This window comes from Lycorma delicatula, chromosome 1, assembly GCF_047948215.1.
Source record: "Lycorma delicatula isolate Av1 chromosome 1, ASM4794821v1, whole genome shotgun sequence".
NCBI lineage: Eukaryota > Metazoa > Arthropoda > Insecta > Hemiptera > Fulgoridae > Lycorma > Lycorma delicatula.
The window spans coordinates 117,436,494-117,458,200 of NC_134455.1; the positions used below are offsets into that span (position 1 = coordinate 117,436,494).

General features: G+C 28.9%; 1 protein-coding gene across 3 annotated transcripts in view; it reads right to left on the reverse strand.

Annotated features, from left to right (window-relative positions):
- LOC142321654 (serine/threonine-protein kinase 16) overlaps positions 1-21,442 on the reverse strand; it is a 38,763-nt gene extending 17,321 nt beyond the window's left edge. The window contains exons 1-4 of one of the 3 annotated variants that reach the window (XM_075359929.1): positions 20,928-21,442; positions 17,869-18,103; positions 15,251-15,455; positions 6,176-6,330 (exon numbers count right to left, since the gene is read on the reverse strand). In XM_075359929.1, the coding sequence (XP_075216044.1) occupies positions 6,176-6,330; positions 15,251-15,455; positions 17,869-18,103; positions 20,928-21,037 (705 nt within the window). In that variant the 5' untranslated portion in view covers positions 21,038-21,442. The remainder of the gene's footprint in view (positions 1-6,175; positions 6,331-15,250; positions 15,456-17,868; positions 18,104-20,927) is intronic. The other 2 variants (XM_075359937.1, XM_075359922.1) reach the window with 2 other exon arrangements.
- Positions 21,443-21,707: the final 265 nt, after the last annotated feature.

Genomic DNA, 21,707 nt, shown 5'->3' on the forward strand with positions numbered 1-21,707 from the left:
GGGTGGTGAATAGCACCCTGCTTAATCCGCTCACGCTGATAGGTAACTCACTAGGAGCTTTTAGGAATTGGGTCGCTAAACCATTTTAGAAGCACAGTAGCTGTTTCATGGCACTGACATTTGGTCTATGCTCTAGGGCGACCGAATGGGGTGGTGGCGGGAGAAATGCCAGTTAACCAACAGTCTCCTTTTAATTATATTTTTCCAAATGCTTCTTTCTTCATCAATTTTCCACAACACCTCTTCATTTGTTACTTTATCCACCCATCTGATTTTTAACATTCTCCTATAGCACCAAATTTTCAAAAGCTTTTAATCTTTTCTTCTCAGGTACTTTGATTGTCCAAGTTTCACTTCCATATAAAGCTGCGCTCCAAATATATACTTTCAAAAATATTTTCCTGATGTTTAAATTAATGTTTGAAGTAAAAAAATTATATTTCTGAATGAAGGTTTGTTTCACCTGTGCTATTCGACATTTTATATCACTCCTGCTTCGTCCATCTTTAGTAATTCTACTTCCCAAATAACAAAACTCTTCTACCTCCGTAATCATTTCTCTTCAAATTTTTATATTCAGTGGTTCATCTACATTATTTCTACTACATTTCATTACTTTCATTTTGTTTTGTTTATTCTCATACAGTAGTTCTTGCTTAGGATTTCATCCATGCTGTACATTGTTTCTTCTAAATCTTTTTTACTCTCAGTTAGAATTACTATATCATCAGCAATTAACAATATCATTAATATATTATTACTATATCATCAGCATTATCAATTATTGTAACATCTTTATCTTTTCACCTTGCACTGTTACTCTGGATCTAAATTGTTCTTTAACATTATTAATGGCTAGTTCTATGTAAAGATTAAAAAGTAACAGGGACAGGATACATCCTTGTCGACTCCCTTTTTTATTATATCTTCTTTCTAATGTTCTTTGATTACTACTGTTGCAGTTTGGTTCCTGTAAATGTTAGCAATTGTTCTTCTATCTCTGTACTTGAACCCTAAATTTTATAAAATACTGAATATTTTATTCCTGTCTATGTTATCAAATGCCTTTTCTAAGCCTCTAAATGCTATGTATGTTGGTTTGTTTTTCTTTAATCTTCCTTCTATTATTAATCTGAGTGCTAAAATTGCTTCCCATGTCTCTATACTATTCCTGAAATCAAACTGGTCTTCTCCTAACACTTCTTTAACTCTCCTCTCAATTCTTCTGTACAGAATTCTAGTTAAGATTTTTGATACATCAGTAGTTAAACAAATTTTTCTGTATTCTTCACATTTATCTGTTCCTGCTTTCTTTGGTATCATGACAATAACACACTCTTTGAAGTCTGATGAAACTTCCCCTTTTTTGTAAATATTACACCCAAGTTTATATAATCTATCTATCGCTTCCTCCCTGCACTGCGCACAATTCTGCAGGTATCCTTTCTATCCCAGGAGCCTTTCTGCCATTCAAATCTTTTACTGCTCTAAAAATTCAAATCTCAGTAATGTAACTGCCTTTTCATCCTTTTCGACTTGTTCTTCTTCCTCTATAACACCAGTTTCTAATTGATTTCCTCCGTATAAGTCTTCAATATACTCCATCCACTTATCGACCTTTTCTTTTGTTAACACAAAATTACCCGTCTTTTTTTAACACAATATTAGATTTTAATTTATGTACGACAAAATTTTCCTTAACTTTCTTGTTTGCTCCATCCATTTTACCAATGATCATTTCTTTTTCCACTTCTGAACAGTTTTGTTTAATCCACTCTTACTTCGCTAATTTGCACTTCCTGTTTATAATATTTTTTTTGTCGATAGTTCCTTTTACCCTCTACATTTCTACATTCATTCATCAGCTTCAATATATCCTTCAATGTCCAAGGTTTTCTACCAGTTATCTTTGTTCTGCCTAAGTTCACTCTGCTGATTTAAGAATTTCTTTTTAACATTCTACCATTCTTCTTCTATATTTTCTACCTTAACTTCTTTACTCAGACCTTTTCTGATGTCCCCCTCAAAAATCTTCTTTCTCAAGCTTCTCTAAATTCCACAAATTCATGTAACATCTTTTCTTCATGTTTTGAAGCTCCAATCTACATTTCATAATCACTAAATTATGATTACTATCAATGTCTGCTCCAGGGTAAGCTTTGTAGTCAACAAGTTGATTTGTAAACCTTTGCTTAACCATGATGTAATATATCTGATACCTTGCAGTACCACCTGGCTTTTTCCATGTGTATATTCTTCTATTATGATTTTTAAACCGGGTGTTGGCAATTACTAAATTATACTTCATGCAAAACTCTGTAAGTCAGACCCCTATTTCATTCCTTTTGTCCAGCCCATATTCATCCACAATATTTCCTTTCTTGCCTTTTCTGATGCTTGCATTCCAATCTCCAACTATTATTAAATTTTCATCCCCTTTTATGTGTTTAATTGCTTCCTAAATTTCTTTGTATACACAGTCTACCTCATCATCATTATGGGCACTTGTAGGCATATAGACGTTAACAATTGTTGTTGCCTTAGGTTTTGATTTTATCCTCATTACAATGACTCTGTCAGTATGCATTTTGAAATACTCTACTCTCTTTCCTATTTTCTTCTTCATTACAAAACCTACTCTTGCCTGCCCTTTATTTGATGCTGAATTAATTATTCTAAAATCACCTGACCAAAAATCATTTCCCTCTTCCCACCGAACTTCACTAATTCCTACTACATCTACATTTAATCTATCCATTTCCCTCTTTAAATTTTCTAACCTACCAACCTTTATTAGACTTCTAACATTCCATTCTGCGACTATAACGTAGAATGTTATTTTTTAATTATCTGATGACACCTTCCTTAGTAGTCCCCACCTGGAGATCTGAATGGGAGACTAGTTTATCTTCAAAATATTTTACCAAGAAAGGCGCCTCCATCTTTGTTAAATGAAAATGCAGAAAGCTACATTTTCTTGGAAAAAAAACAGCTGTAGCTTTCCATTGCTTTCAGCTGTGCAGTACTCAGAAGATCGTGTGATGTTAATATGGTCGTTTAAGTCCTCCTGACCTACCTCCTTAACAACTACAGAAAGAGATACTGCCCTCTTTCAGGAATCATCCCTTAGTCTGCCTGTCAACAGATATCTCTCTGATATAGCTGCACCTTCGATCCAGCTATTCTGTATCACTGAGCACACAAGCTCCCTCACCATCGGAAAGGTCTCATGATTCATAGAGGGAGTTAATTTTCATATATTTCTTTAAAACGTAACGTATAACAAATTAATAACTAATGAAACATTCAATTTTGAAAAAATGAGTTTTATGTTTTCTACATTTATAAATTAAAACATTACTATCTTATAGCCCAATAAACTCACATATGTACATTAGACACAGGAACACACACATACATGTGCTCACATTCATGTACACATACACATACACACACACATTTATATAAATTCAACAAAAAAATAGTTCTGAAACAGGAGAGAATGTAAACCAGTAAAGTTACTGCAAAATAAACATGAAAATATTACTGGACTAAGCATATACTCATTCATAACAAAAATTAGGATTACCTTAAGTATAAAATATAAAAAAAGCATTTGGCAAGGGGGATACACAAACTAAACCTGCACAGCAGTAAAAATGTTAAATAAAGGACTTGGTTTTCAACAATTTGGGTAAAGTGATTAAACAACAGAACTGAATTATCTAAAATCAAAAGCAATAGGTTTTAATGCTTGTGGCATAAAATTATATTCCTTGATATAAAAAGTAATTAAAAAACAAAGTAGAAAAATAGTGTAGTACATAAATTAAGACCATATCCTGACTTTGATCAAAGCCTAAAATGTATAGAATGCAAAATGGGAATGCAACATCATTTTTTAACCTAATTTTAAATCAAGACTATATAATACTCTCTTTTGGCAAATATCAGAATAATTGCATAAGCCCATAATATGTTATACCAAGAAAGAAGGAAAAACTAAGACAGACTCAAATATCAGTAGGCAGACAAAAAGTTTTGTTAGCCTAAAAAACGTTTTTGGGGAGCTATACTCCAACAAGTAACGCCCTGCAGCTATGTCTTGACTGGCCAGTAAGGGCATATTTTTAGCTACTGAGAAAGCAGAATGTGCATTTTGAAATCTTATATTTCTTTTGTATTCACATCTGTAACCCCTTACAAACATGCACACATTGCAGAGATGTCTCTGTGCAGTATTATTCCAACATGGCTATTCTATTTCACGAAATATGTGTCAAACAATCCATCTCAATTCTGCTGAAGGGCAGCAAGTTGACAAATGGTGAGGTTAAAAAAGATTTTAAATCAAACATTTCAAAATTCTTGAACTACTCAAAGTATATCAAATAAAAAAAGCTTAAAAAATTTTTCAAAAAGTACATCAAACAATTCTGTAATAAATTATGTCAAAAAGTTTTTAATTTCAGAAATAGAAACAACTTCTTTTCTCAATCCTGTTAATGACACTGGTAACATTTAGGTTTAAAGAAAAAATTTCTCCAATATTGTTAAATTTTCATGACACTATCAAAAACGTAACTAGACTTGATAATATAACATAAAAATCATACGATTTTCCACTTTCTCACAACACACACTTTTTACATTAGAAAAAGTGAATCACATTTATAGAAATAGATATATTAACACAAATATTTGTAGTCCTAAATGCACCATAAGCTATTTTTATTTATTGTAATAGTGAGTGTGTTTCCCTGAAAGTACTTTAACTAAAGAACTTGTCCCCTCCCAAACATTGTGTCTCCTGCTCCATACTGCACAAGAAGTCCCACAAACTTCTTGCTAGTTTAGAAACACCCTACCTCTGAAAAGATTGGTCTCAAAGATTTAGAACTATCCTCTCAAAAGCTCCCATTTGAGATGATATTTTGCTGTCACAGGAGACTGGTATTAAAATCTATACAGAATATTACTTTGGAGCTGATCCATGTAAGAAATCTATCCCCAGGGCGTTCATATCAAATAATAAGGAATAGGACCTTCATCATTTCCCTACTAACTGGTAAAAGAAATGGAGAGACACCAATTATGTTTAAAAATCAGTTTTCACCAGACTTTGTACAGTATATTAATGACAATTATTAATATACTTATTTTAGACCTATACAGCTGCAGAGGAATTTATACTACAGATAGTCACAAGGCTCTTTCCTTCTTCACAGGTCTATCAGCTCTCTGATTACCCGTATGTTTTATTCCTCTGTATCCTGGGACCCAGTGATGCCGCTAGTCCACTTTATTGTGAACAGAAAGAGTAAATAAAGTATAATAATACTTTACAATAAATATATGCAAAGACTATAATAATAAGAACTGTGCTCCAAGCACTGCCTAACTGAGAATAGATGAAAATTTTCTTGATCTTGCAATCCATTTCATTACAACATTTAACATATACAGTATTAACCTCATCCTGGGAAATTCATATTATATCTACAGAGAATTAATCATTGAGAACCCCTCCGACTGGTAACTTACATTCCAGCTTTTTGCCTGTTCTGTTTGTTGGCTCTGGAACCTTCTGTATGGTTCCAAAAGACAGTTCCTGTCCACTCCAGGCGTAAAATCCCTCCATTCTTCCCTCTTCCTAATGTGAACAGTGAATTTGTCAAACCATGAGAGTTGTTATATATGAACAGTCCCAAAGTTAAGAATAAAATCATTCAGCATATAAATGATAGAAGAGTGACTACCGTTAGTTTACATCTTTCCTCCACTATCCAGGCCTAACAACAAATAAAAACTGCAAGCAAGACTAATTAATTATCGTAAATAAACGTATAAAACACCACAATGACGGAGTTTACAACAACATGTTATAATGGTGAAACAATTGCTCCTATTATTCTTAATGAAAAGAAGAAATGATGGTAATGACATTAAACTGGTCACTAAGAGCAATCCTAATAGAAGTCAGTTATGTTACCAGCAAGAAAAAAAAACAGTCAAATAAACTTTATGAAAGCCTAACTTTAATGCCCACCTTTTAAGTTTTACATTAAGCATTAGTTTAATAATCCAACATTAACTTCATAACTCAAAGTAAAAAATAAAGTAGTAAAATATCTCCTAAAAAAAATAAGTACAGAAGAAACTTCCTGATTATTACCCAAATATCAACACGTTGATCAATCATGCAGTAGCTTTCAACATTAAAAAGTTCTGGAGCTCGATATGGCATTGAACATCGTTCACTGGCTGTATCTTGTAGTTTTTGAGCTTCACTGCTACCACAAATCTTCATACTGGCTGGAGCCACTGATCCTAAATATCAAAAAATTAATTGCAATAATAAATTAAAATATTTACTTAAGTAAATTTATATAAAATGGTATTTTAATTTTTTTAACTAATTCTCATTATAAAATCCATCCTGAAAAAAATTTGGCAGTATGTAATTCATTTAGTCCAATTTTTATATACCAAATAAGTGATTCATCACAACAATAATAATTTTTGGCAAAAGCCACCAAAGTTAATAAATGAAGTTACTGTTGAATATGTAATAAATTATCATATATAATATTCAATAAATTTGTATTTACGCTGGTAATGTTATGTAATAAGTGAAAAAGGGATAAATAATTTCAGTCTTAATAAAATAATCAAATGATACACATCAACATATCAATAACAGAATGTCAACTATTATAATTTGATTAACTATTTTGATGTTTGTAATTATTTTAATAAAGTAAGCTTATACAATCTAATTCTAACACTTATTCAAACTATTCCAACAGTTACCAAACATTTTTCAACTGAAATTCTCTGAAAGACAATTCCACTGAAAAAAATTCCATAAATATACCAGTAAACCTTTGATCACTTAGTGTTTTAATTAGAGAAAATTAAGTTAATTTTACTTTTCCATAATCTACTCTTTGTAATAAGACATTAATCCAAAAAGAAATATTAACTATTACATAAATTAAGCTTTTTACTGACCTAGGCATTTATGGAAATATAAATTCCTCCTATGGCAGGATTTTCTTCATAAAAAATAAATTACCAACATTCAGACTTATATTGCATACTAAAAGTTCACATGCAGTAAATATATTATATGAATTTTTAATTATTTACATTCACTTTTACCACATGCAATTTTATTACCTCAATATAATACAAAAATAGTTTTAACACAACAGATTTATTAGTCTCATTTATTCTACCTCACCCACTGAATCAACATAAAATATCAAGGATGTAGACAAATCATTTATATTTTACTGAGAACTACGTAACTTCACATTAATAAATGTAGTTTTGTATTTAAACGGTCTGGATGAATGAATTCTTTTACAGTCAGTAAGATTGATTAGAATGTACATACTCATCTTTAGCATACTTTATCAGAAGTCAGATGAATTGTTTATAAATATTTCAATCAGTTTTATATAACAAGCCTTTATTTTTTTTCACTGCTGTAAATGATATATTGTAAAGAAAAACCTTACTACAGCAGCTAATGCCTGAAAAAGTCCCTACACCCCTAGACAATACACTGTTGACTTAATATATATTTTGAACATTATATACATTTGTACTTGCAAATTATTTATCCAATAAATTTTTGTATACTACATTGTGCTTAATATACAGAGCTATGCATTTCCACATCCTTGTTGCCAAGTTGCAAAGCATCTCTGGAGTTATGGTTTGAAAGTCTTCCTCCACTCTGTTATGCAATTTTTCTTTTGTGGCATAATGGTGTAGAAATACATAAATCTTTATTATTTTCCATACTGAATTGTTGGATATATATATATATATATATTGTTGAATGACTTCATGTAAGCCATTGGAATTGGGCATAGTTCAGCCTGATTCAGTGGCCTGTAAATTATTCATTTAAGAAAATGTGCTAAAGCAAAATGAGCTGGAACCCCTTCTTCTAAACCCAGATACATTCTTTAATACCCTACTCTTCTAGGTAACATCTTTCAAAATTTGCAAAGAAGAATAATCATTATATACTCTTCAAACTGAAGACTTAAGTTCTTGATCAGATAGAGAGAGAATGGATGTGTCTAGAACGTTCCATGAATTTTTGTTTTTCTGACTGCATATAAATGATTTTCTTAGTTATTTTTTGTTAAAATATGGTAAACTCTTTTTCTTTGTTATGAGAAATAAATGAGTCACATAACTTGTATTTTTATCAGAATTCATATTTTATGGTTAGTTATTTAGGATCAATAATACGCATTTTTTGTTTGTACTGTATTTGGTGCTGGTATAAACTAGTTTGGAATTCGAGTGCATGCAATAACGTAGTACAACGTACTTACTAGTAATATAACTGTTGTTTATTCTTTGCTTATTTTTCATGGCATCCTGCGTAACTACTTGTACATGATAAACTGATTATTTTTGTGATTATTTTTCAGTATTAAAAAAATTCTATTGCTCTGTTTTGAGATTGCAACTTTGTAATATTTAACAAGATAACTATTTTTCTCCCTGAACAACTGGTTCATTATCGTACTTTAAAATATCAGAGAATCTCGCAGTGTTATCATTATTACTAGAAAAATAAAATGGAAATGCAGATACACTACAGGTCATTAAGCAGATCACTTCTTTAAATATTGCCTTTCTACTCCTGGGCAAAACAAAAAATAGGTGATTCAAGTAGGGAAAATAAAAGTTTCTGGTTACAATTATCTAAACAAAATAAAATGATTGATTCAATAAAAAGGGAAAATAATTTAATATTTTACAGTGTTTCTGAAAATGGGGATGAAGGAGAACAATTGTAAAGGAAACAATTTTGGATTTTTTAAATAAGTTTATGGCGGTCAACTTACTAGATTCAGAAATTAATCTTATAAAAAGATTGGGTGCTGTACCTGATAACACCAATTTGGGGCCAATAAACACCTGTTTTATTGGCCCTTGTATCCAATTTAAGGAAAACTACAATTATAAACTGTGCAAGGTTAAAGGTAGTAAAATATTTGTTTCTGCAAATCTCAACCAAGAATAATTTGGAAAGCTTTGCTTGAAAAGAAGTATTACTTACAGAAACTGATTTCTGTAAGGTTGAATCTATTAGAAAAAATTAACTCATTATAGAGGTAAATTCTGCCATCATAGTAATCTGGGTGTTAATCACTCTGATGAACATGTTCAAGAAATTCAATTGAAAGAGGGAAAAAATCCTTGGAAAAGCAAAAGAATTGTTAAAAACAATGTGCTTCAGCGGCGAGTATTGCCAACTTTTATCGTTCTTGAAGTGAGTCAGCTTCTTCTGGCAGGTCACCTACCTATCATTAAAATTAATGATAATCGTAAATCTAATTGAGAAAATATTAATAGTTGTGAGTATATAAATATTATATCTCTTAATGTAGAAAATATTTTAAGAAAATAAAAAATTGTATAATTTAAAGACCGTTTAGCTAAGCACATTTTTTTATTGTTTGGAACTTTCATTTCTGTTGAAGCAGACATTTCAAATTTAAAAAATAAATTTCAAAATTATGAAATAATTTGCCATCTGACTATTAAGACTGCTTTGTTTGGATGAGCAAGTAGAGGATCTATTTATGGTATCAGAAAAGTAAAAAATAACCACAGAATTGTTAAGATTTGGCAAGACTGCCAATGATGGTATTATAAAATTGAATCTACACTCTCAAATATGTTACCTAATCCAAATACACCTGAATTGCAACAAATGATCTCAAAATTTTAATTGATTAAATTATCTGGTATTAAAGTATGAAGGATCAAATTTTTAATTACCGAGCAACTTTAATGGAAGAGTCAGGGAGATAAACAGGTCATCCCGGAGCAAGTTGTCTGTAGTATTTATCACTTGAAGAGGCTTATAAGAAATTCTACAGATAAGGTTCTAACTACAAATGGAAAAACTTCAGTGCACTTTTTTGATGATTTCAACCTGTGTTTATAGAATGGACGGGTAGTAGATGATCAAAGCGAGTACACTTTGATTGGCTCTCAGTGATCATCAATAATAAGAGTTTTGCGGTATAGCTTTTGATTTACTGCCAGTGCTTGTTTCACCTGAAGCGTGTCCTGAAACATTCTCAGATCATTTACCAATCAAGTTGAAGTTTAAATTAACAAAATCAAATAAGACTCATAGTGCTGTACTAGTTCTTCATAAATTAAAGTGTATTTAAAAAATAAAGCCAAATATCAAGAATATGTTAGTGCATCCAGTGCGCGTCAACAGGCTTGAAATATCGATTAATATGAGGACTTAAATTACCTGCTTAGTATAATTTATGATTATGCACCTTCCGAAAAGTAGTTTAATTGTAATACATACACTACCTGCAACCGGAAAGAGTGATTTGATAGTGAATGTCAAGAAAAAAGATGTAGGATTTTTAAACTGTTGAAGATGTAGAAAAAGATGTAAATAAAAATGACTGTGTGCAGTGAAGAAAAAGAAATATTGGAATAAGTGTATTGATGATTTTAAGGTAGTTAAACTAAAATTTTCTGGTCGTTGGTATGATGTTTGAAAAAGAAACAATATTTATCAGGCTGTGATATAGCTATGGAAGACTGATTACATCATTTTAAATAGCTGTTAAAACCTGTTATTACCTCTGTTGGATTTAGTTTTGTGAAACTATTTATTGAAGATGAAAGAACAGATGCAACCTCTGTAAAAAAAAACTTTGATAAGATTTTTGTGAAGGCTAAAGATGGAAAAGCTCCTGGAGATGACAAAATTTCCCATGAGTTTTTTTTAAAAATATGAACCTGATAATTTCAAAGAAAAGTTGGTGAACTTATAATTGGTTATTTTCTTCAGGGCTCACCTGGAAAGCTTTAAAAGTTCTATTATTTTCTCAATCTTTAAAAAGGGCGATATCAGTGAAGTATCGAATTACTGGGAATATCATTTTGTACGTTTGAGAAAATATTTACTGGTTTGCTGTTGGATAGACTTTAAGATCGATGCTACCAAAATGAAGTTTTGAAAGAGTTCCAAGCTGGGTTCCATAAAACACATTCTGCTATCGATCACATCTTCAATTTGATGGGTATGTCAAGTTAAAACTTGGTGTTAAGAAGCATAAGATATATGCCTTCTTTGTGTTTTATCGAGTAGATAGTCACAAAGTTTTTTTTTACAAAATTAGCAGAATTAGACTTATCATCCAAAATGATAAAAATACTCAAAAATATCTATATAACTGCCAGGGTGTGGAGTAAGCAAGGATTGTCTACTTCAGATGTTTTCAGGAGTAAAGCAGGAGTGCTTTTTCAGTCTCATTCTATTTGCATTATTTATTAAAGATTCAGACATTTATTTAGAAGGTGGAATTAATATACAAGGTACGCTTATACAATTATTAGTGTATGCAGATGATATTGTTACACTAGCTCCTGATAAAATTACCTTGAAAGAAATTGATTAAAGGTTTGGAAGAGTAATGTCAAAAACATAATATACCTGTTAACTTGGGAAAATTAAAAATAGTCGAGTTCATAAATGGTGGTGGACTGAGAAATTTTGAAAAATTGTGGTTTAATAATCAAGAGATAGTAATTATTAATCATTACAAGTACTTGAGAATAAATTTAACATCAGTATTGTCTTTGATTGACCGTTTTAAAAAGAAAATCATCGGTGTCAAAACTGGCTTTAAATAATTATAATTTACTCTTACATAAAAATATCTCATCTGGCTCTATGCTTCACATTTTTAAAGCCTTCTCCCAATACTATGTTACGGGGGCCAGGTTTGGGGTGCCATGCAGTATGAAAGTTTTTTTGTTTTTTTGTTAAGAAGGTTTTTCAAATGGCCGCTAAAAATCCAAATTATGCTTTGTACCTTGAGACTGGTTTATCACCAAGTTTTATTCATCTAAAAATTATTCTAAGGTGTATGAGTGTGCCATCATGCCAATATCCAAAATTACTTTTAAAAGAAATTAATTAAAAAGAAATTGTTTATATGTGAAAATTGGAAAAGCATTGAAAGACTCTACAGCACAACTGGCTTCACGAGAGACAAGGAAAATATAGATATTAACAAGATTTTGGCTATGTATGACAATAATTTATGGCAAGAGTGGAAGAAAAATTTAATGAACAGCCAAAAACAAACTTTTTCTCTGGAATTATCTGAGTTTAGGAGCTACATTTATAGTGACCAAGATTTTACTCTCATAAGCTGGTTCTTTAAGGCACGAATGGAACTAATTTATTAAATATTTGTTTTCTAATGACATAAATTTATGTTCTCTTTGCAGTGTTAAGACAGGAAGATGTGACCCATTTTTTGACCAGATGTCAGCTTAACCTGTAAGTTTTGGTGTACATACTTTAGAAAAAAAAAATATTTGAATGGAGAAACATGGAAAAATCTGGGTCTCTACTGTAAGGCTGGTTGGAAATAAATATTCTTGTATGTTTAAGAATTTATCATTTTATTTTGTAATTTTATTAAGATCACTGCTATAAATTTTGTTCATCATAGGATATATAGTTAGTTAATCATAGTTATATACTCTTTATTCTTTTTACTTAAAAATTTATGTTTTTATGTTTTCATGTTTTTCGGCTGACAAGATTTCTCACTGGTATCTGTTTCACTTACATTTTAAAATTACTTTGTTATAATCCTTATATATATCTTTGAGTAATTTTAAAATTTAAAAAATATGTTAGTTATATTTGTAACTATTTTCTTTTGTTATTTATGGTTAACTACATACATTTGAAATCTATTTGTAATAAATTGAAAATCTAAAATGGTGAATAATGTATTACTTAAATCTATATTGATATCTAAAACTTAATTAAATAGTCGTAACTGACCACATGTTATTTTATTATTTTTTTTATCTTAATAGGGTCTTTTTTCATTTATTTTTTAACTTACTGGTTTAATAAAAAGTTTAAATTAGTTTTTTGTAGAATTAGGTATCCATTGCCTCAAAACTTATTTCATTTGTAACTGTAGTCATGTAAATAGTCTGACAATATCTCTTACATTTTTATCTATGTATTATTGAATTTGTATTTATTTTTTATAATTAATTTAAGATCTAAAAAAATCTATGTTTTACTTAAATGTATATCTTATTTATTAATAATTATTTAATTCATTTATACCACTAATTACGATTTGATTATTCTACTTAATTTTCTTATTTTTTTTACTTTAAGACTTTGTTCATGTTTGTTTGAATTTGAAACAGTTTTCGGGTGTAATATTATTGTATAATTTGACTGCTCAATTGTAATACTTTATATAAAATCAACCTCTCCAAACAAACATTGTCCTTGGGTACTTGGCCAGCTCAGTTTTCTTTGTATTATTTTTTTATTACAGTATATTGAGTTCAGTGAAGGGAAGAGAAATCCACTTCAATTCTCATTTTCCCTTATTCTTTAAATATAGCACGAGATGCTTGTTATTCCTGAGAGCAGCTAACCAATTATCAGACATGACTGGTGTCTCATGTCAGGTATTTAAAACAAATTTGGTAGTATAAAAAAAAAAACTTTAAAACAAATACTTTCACAAACTTAAAAAAAAATGTTTATGACAATCTGAATTAGATTAACAAAAAAGTTTTACTGTTAATAAAATGATCACAAATGGATATCAAACAGATAGTTCTGTGTTTGAAAATGATACCTCTACAGTAAAGAGAACAGGTGTGATTCCACAAGTACAGTAAAACCTGATAAGGTTTTGTAAAATTTTCGTAAATTTTGAATTGCTAGGGAACTTTTATCATTTTTATTGTCAAACCCTGTTAAAAAAAATATTCTAATTATAAATTTAGCTATGAATATTTTATTTTTAAAGTCTACTTATCAATATCTTGTACAAAGAATGTAAACATGTTTTATTAAACTTAATGAAATATTAAGTAATCATCTTAAGTAAGACAAAATGTAGCAAATTCTATATGTATGTGTACTTTAAAATAAATCAAAATAGAGTTAAAAATGGTTTTAAAGAGCAATGCTTTCAAAGTAATTAATAAAATATGATACAACTTTGTTAATGGTAATATGCTAATGACACAATTAAAGACTTGTAAGGCTGTTAAAAGTGAAATTATTAACACTTTTGAGAAACCTGTTTCAATATGTGTCAATAGTCACTAAAATATTGAAAGGAAATGTAACAGATGTAAATGAACCAAAAACTGGAATGAATTCATTCTACATTTTGCTTGTTACTGTGCACAATAATATAATAATTAATAATGAATCAAATATAGAAGAAATTTTTGGTTAATTAGTCCAAAAAAAGAAATGTAAACATTTGGGATTTTGATTCAGCCAATTAAAATCCTGTATTAAAAATTTTAATTAAATTCTTTTAGTTCCTTTGGTTTTCAAATTTGTGAGATTTAATATTGTTTATCACATAATATAACATCAAATGCAAATTGATACAAACTGTGTATATGCAAAATGTTATAAACATAATTAAGAGTTTTATCCCCTAAACAAAAAATATTATTTTTTTAAATTTCTGTTTTTCAGAACTTCTACCCTTTATTAACACTTCTTTCATCAAACCACTTCTTTCTTTCAAGTAAATGAACATTTAATTCTTCACAATATTCAACAAATCATTCCTTTCATTGATCAATAATGTTCCTTTCTTTCACTCATAGTAATTTGTTCTCTCTTTTTGTTGTTTTTAGCAGTCCAGTCTGTTTTTTACTCAGGTCAACCATTTAAACTTTTGATACACTTAAAAACCACATTAAAAACAATTTATGTTCTATAACAGGTGGTAATTCAGATGTACTTTCTTAATAATTTACAGAAAAAGATATTATAACAATAATCACCACAACAACCACAGTTATTAAATACACATTTTCTCAGATCTTTTTGGTCTCAGCCTGGGGGTGATTAAGTGAATTTTATGTTTACAATTTTTGTACATATAGACATGATAGGCTTAATATTATCTAAATGTAATGTCTCATAGTAACTGTGTAATGTGGTTAACATGGAGCATTATAATAAATATTTAATTTTGATCAATAACAAATAAAATAATAGATTTCAATTACCAATACACAAAGAAAGAATTGCTTATTATATTACGGTTTCAAATTATTAAAATTCATATTTATAAATAAATAACAAGATAAAATGTATGTAAGAACATTTAAATTACATAACTAATTTATTATCAAATAAAATGAATACCTAAATCCATAATGACAGGAGAATAATCAACATCAAGTAAAATATTTGCCGTTTTCAAATCACGATGGGCAAGAGGTACTGGTTTTGCCTCATGAAGTGCTTTTAATCCCTCACAAACTTGCAAAAATATTCTAAGAATATCATTAACTTCCAAATACTGTTTATTTTTGAAGCGGATTTCAAGTTCTCTTGCTAAAGTTCCTTTCTGTAATAATAAAAATAACGATGAAATTGCAATTTTATATAAAATGCAATAACCAACTGACACATTACCTGAATGCATATATGTTTAATGCAAATAAAAAATTTCCAGAATTGTCTTATACATTTTAAAATAGAAATTGTAATAAGGAAATGTTTATTTTTATATGGTCAGCACTCATGAAGCTATGCTATAGCCCCATCTCTTTTCCTAATCTTCATAGAAAAGTACTAAAGCTGTTGGCTTCATACCATGTATGTTAAAAATGGCAGCAACTGAATGGCACACAAATAGCAAATTTTGGGTTGATTAAAAACACACTGTCAGAGACAGGCATTAATACTGCTTTAACAAGCATATGGAGAACTAGCAATGTAGAAAATAGCAGTGCAATTGAAATTAGCATTTTAGTGATGGTCACGTTACGAGTTGAAGATGTCATTTGTTGTGAGCATCTGTCCACCTCAACAAATGAATAAAAAATTGAGCATGTTAAAAATGTTTGGAATGGTAAGAAAAAACTGCCAAGGAAATAACACTAACAGTTAGGATATCAGATGAAGGTGGTCAGAGTATTCTCCATACTGACCTAAAAATACTTCACGTTTGTCAACACAATGTTCTAAAAATGTTGTCTGTAGAGAAATTTGTATGACACTGGCAAATCTCATCATTATGGCTGATAAATATAAAAATTTTTTGAACAAGATATAATAAGAAATGAGAAAAGATGTTTTTTATACAATCCACAGACAAAAAGCATTTATCATCGAAATGGAAATTAACATCATTTTCAGATCTCTGGTTACAGAAATGAAATTTCATTTGGATAACAGCAAAGGAAAATTTATGTTGGAAGTTTTTTTGGTTCATATAGTACTGCTAATTATGAATTCATTCACGATGGGCAAACAGTGAACAAAGAAATGTAATCTATATCCTTCATTGTTTACAGGATGCTGTAAGAAGGAAACATCCTGAAAAATGAGAGACTAAGGTTTGGATTCTTTTGCATGACAACGCACTGACACATTGATCTATGCTTGTAAAAGAATACGTGGCAAGAAACAATGTAACAATTCTGGAGCATCCACCAAACACTCCTGACTAGGCACTAACTTGCAAAATGGTATAGTTACCAAAGGAAACTCCTTTCAAGGAAATATACTTAAAACTTTTCCATGTAGCAGTTTTTAAAACACACAATAATTTAAGGAACTTTCTGAATCTACTTCATATATCTTTAGAATAATGAACCATTAAAAAATAAATATTAAATGGTACTCTTACAAAATATTTGACTTAAAATGTGATATGACACATCATATCACAGAAAACTAATTTTTCATAGTGAAATTTAAAATGAACAAATCAAATGTTAAATATCGCTTGTTACATAAAAATCATATTGATAAAATTTGTTCTACTCATAGCTCAGAGAACAGAAACATAAATTTTAGTAAAATAATTAACAGTTGATCCAACTAAGGCTATCATTTTTAAAATTCATTTGTTGGTTCAAAAATGTATATACTGTAAGCATTTAACTTTTTTGCAGTCTAATTTACAGCCACCATGTTATTATTATTAACATTTTAAATTATTTTCTTATTTTGTAATGGTGTACTAGTGGTTTTTAACTATTCTGCTAAGTTACTTAGTTACCTTTTTAAATGCAAACATGTATTCAATGAATCTAATTTAAAAGATTTGTTTTCTATCAAAATATGATTTTATAAGTTTATTTTAAGATAAAGATAAATTTCCTTATCAGGATGATAAAATGATATCTTATGAAAAAAATTACTTGCTTCTAAATACACGGAATAAGCTTTAAGAAAATATCCTTCAAAAAATGTAAAAAAAAAATGTGCACCTCCTTCAAAAATTATGGTCAATGCCTTTTCATACATGTAGTATCACTGATGAAGGAGTCTTACAATAGCTCAAAAAGATCTGTAAGAAAAATTCCAATATTTACAGAAAACAAGTCATTAAATCTTTTTTAAGTTTAATTAAAGAAAATTAAAAAAAATACTTTAATAACATTTTTGTGGAAATGAATAATGTCCAAAAAACAAAATTTCCAAAATTTTTTTTGTATATTTATACAATATTTTTATTATATTAATGTCTATAAAAAGTTTTTTTTTTTAATTTTATGTAATTAAAAAATAAAATATCCTAAAAAAAAAAATAATAATTAAAGATGAATATAAATTGTAAAATTATGAATACTTCAATAGCAATGTCAATGTAAACCATTCACAACAGATTTACTTGATAGATGACTAAATGATGTCTATACAACAAATGTAAAAGGTATATTTTGCTGAACCAAGCTATAAATTATTTCCATAATTGGCAAGTTGTAATAACTATTATTATTTAAACCATTACTGAATAAACTACTTACTGGATAATATGGTAACAAAAGTAGTACTTCACTAGTAGAGTTTAAAACTGGATCTGCCACTCCCTGAACCGTTGAGTCTAAACACTGAAGTATATTTGGATGGTCTAGCACTTTATGGTAATTTACTTCATCTATGGCAAGCTTCTGGTCATCAATACTGTGGCATATTATTTTCTTCACTGCAAATCGTTTTTTAGTCCTTACATTTTCAACTAGTAATACTACACTAAAACCCCTAAAAAGAATATTAAAATAAATACACTTATTTATTTGTCAGGTATAATCCTAACTTTGTCAGGTATTACTATAATAAAACTAGTTCTGCAGGGGGTATTATTTACCTATGTGCAGACCTGATTACATATTAATTGAAATCACTCACTAAAACTTAGATATACTTAATTTAAAACTTAAACTAAATGCTCACAATCATGTCTCTGTTAATAATTGCTTGTTTACATTATTTACAATTTTTGTGGGTATCTTAAAATTTACATTTTATCATGTATCCATTTTTTTAATTTCGTCTAAACAGTTTCATTTTTTGCATTCACATTCTTAAAGAGTTTTTGGAAGTTCATTATAAAACATTATGGCATTTACTGATTGAATTTTTATATTTATGTTGTAATTATTTGTAGTTATGTGTAAGAACTGATAACAAACCCACTAGACTGAGTGGGTGTTTTTAAGTTTGTTTTGTATTCTTCCTTATTAATTTAACAAGTCTATTTTGTCAATTTAATAAAGGCATAAATGCATTTTTATTTGCTGATCCCCATCCATGATCCCATAGTTTGTTTTACTATTAACCAATCAATAATATATAGATAATAATGTCATAACATTTAAAGATTTAGTCAGTTTTGTTAAACCTAAGTAAACATTTTAGTTTCTGTGTTATGTTTCAATATGCTGCTTCCACTTCATGTGCGTAAGCCTATCAATAGTTATTTATCCCTAGGTACTTAGTGTTAGTCACTCCTTTTATTTCTTGTTTGTTTATTTTTATATAAAATGAATTCATATTGTTTTTATAAATGCATTTTACAAATTCATTTGTAAATGCTCTGAATATTGTCTTTTCAACATTTAGGGAAAGTAAATTGTCTTTAAACCAATCTGAAACTATTTTTAAGTAATGTTCCATTCCACTGTATGTTTGTTCCCGCTGTCTTCAGAACATAACAAGGCAGTATTATCAGCAAATGCTACAATTTATTGTTCTTTTGCAATTGGTTTTTGCAATCAATAATTTAAAATTGCCTGTTCCTGCATACTTATATTCTAAATCATATAAAAAAGTTAAAACAATATTAACCTGAATAAGATAAATTTAAATTTATTTCAAAGATAGGAGGCTAATTTAACATAAAAATAGAGTAATTTTTTTTTTAAAGAAAAATTGTTTATAAGATTACAGAAATTTTTAAATTATGATATATTTATGGATAAGTTTCTTTCTTCATAAACTAGATTAATTTATAATAAAATGTTAATATTTGATAATTTAAGTAAAGTATTGCTACTACCAGGTTGCCATATAATTACACCAAACACAACTGTTTCTTTTGTCATACAATCCAGAATTTACAAAAATAAATTTCTCAATAGCAGGAATATTTAGAGAAACTTGCAGCATTTTTATAATTTTGAGTCTTTTTCATAATCTAATATACGTTCCACTAATTTATAATTAACCATACCTTACCTTTATTAAAATTTTATATCTTAACTGAGTTTTTAGGTTTTAAATGGGCCTAAGAAACACGTACTGTCTTTAAGTCATTATCAGTAGGCAAATTCATGCATGTGGTACCTAATTACAGCAATTCATGTACATTCTGTTACTGAGGTTCTGCCAAATTGATTACGAAATATTAGCTTGAGTAATAATTTATTTTGAATAAATGGTGTGGTAGTTAGATATAACATGCTCTGATCATCCTTTAGTATTAATAATTCAAAATAGACTACAAAAACTGAGAAGCAAATAATGAAATTTATATTCACAGGCTAGAATTGCTAAAAAAAACCCAAGGCAATAACACACTAAAGCTATGGTCCAACAAAATTAGTATGACCTAGAATTGAAAATTAAATAATTTATTTGTACAAGTGGTTTCTATAATTTATCTACATAAAGAAGGTAGTATTATTGATTATAATGATGAGAATTAGTCCCATCTATGAGATTTCAGTAATAAAAAAAAATAGTTAGGTTAGGAGATACATTTCAGGAATCGCATTATTACACAACAAAAAATATTGTCATTTACAAAAAAAGAAGAAAAAAATGATCAAGTACTTTAATGTTTAAATAAACACATGTTTTCATTGTTTGTCACAATATAACTAGATTTTCTGGTCATTCAGACCTATCGGTAGATAATGTAAAGTAAAATATTATAATGCAGTAACATACAAAACCACAATTTTTTGTAATTACAATCTAATTTCAAAAGTATAATGAACCTCCAGGTACCCTAATTTTATTACTATATTTCTTTTATGAGGATTTCTTAAAAATATTGTGCATAATTAAACCACCCTTAAGAAATACAAAATATAAAAATGTTAAACTGAAGGAACTGGTGGATAGATTAAAATGCATCCACAATGTTACAGAGTCTGTCTGGAAATAGATGATAGCCACATTCATCAATTACAAAATTCTGTTTGAAAATTAAGTAAAATTTTTCAGAATAATTAATAATTTTTTTAACTTTATAACATATAAAAATAAGATAAATTAAGATTTTCAGGTAGGGATAGTGTAACATAATAAATCTGGAATAAAACTGTCATAAAATGATAAATTTCTAATGTCATACATCTGAAAGTAATACGCGTCAACTTAAAAAACTATACTAAAAACTTTTATTTACTAAAAAAAAAAATATGGACGTTTCTTATTTAACTATTGGTCTAAATAAGTTTTTAGATTTCAATTCGTAAATATGCATAATTAATGTTAAAAGTAATAATTATTAGAATAAATACATTCCATATTTGCAAATAAAATATACAAATGATTAAATTAATATGGATAGACCTACCCTTCACCCAGCTGCTCAAGAACATAATATTTCTTTGAATTTACAGTTATAACATCTTTTGTACACAAACATCCCATTTTAAGTATCAGACTTAGTCCCAAAGCATTCATTATATGCACAAACGATGTAACGAAACCAAACCATAAGACAGAACTACTGTTCGCCCAGTTACCACCAATTAACGTTTCCACATTAACACTTTTAGGTTAAATTACTAACAGACTCGACTTTTTTCTATTTCGATTGTTTCGTACACAGTTAGTCCGATAATCTATTATCGAAATAACCCATTATATCGGTTCTTAGGATTAAAAATCTGGTGAAGTTTGAGAACTGAATATCACCATGATTTTTCATTTCCACGCTTTTATTGTTTCCGGATATTTTTGCCTGCACTTAAAAAAAATCGAACATTAAAATTTTAACTTCTTCGGAGAAGAACGAATCATAACTTCAAGAAAAACTATCAATAGACTGCATGCGAAAAGCGGCTAAGAAAGTGAATTTTTACGCACAATGAACGTTTTATATTACGTCGAAAAATCACGATAAAACGCAGCACTTATTGCGTTGACCTTTTTTTATTTACTTCTACGAAGTAAAGCAAGTATTGTGATCGCGAAAAATTTCGGTTTTTCAGATTTCAATGGAAATATCCATTTTGACTATCCCTGAATCCATTTTTACTATTTTCAGTGTGACGTATGTACACACGTATGTATTTCGCATAACTCAAAAAGGATTAGCTGTAGAATTTTTAAATTTTGGATTTAGGACTGT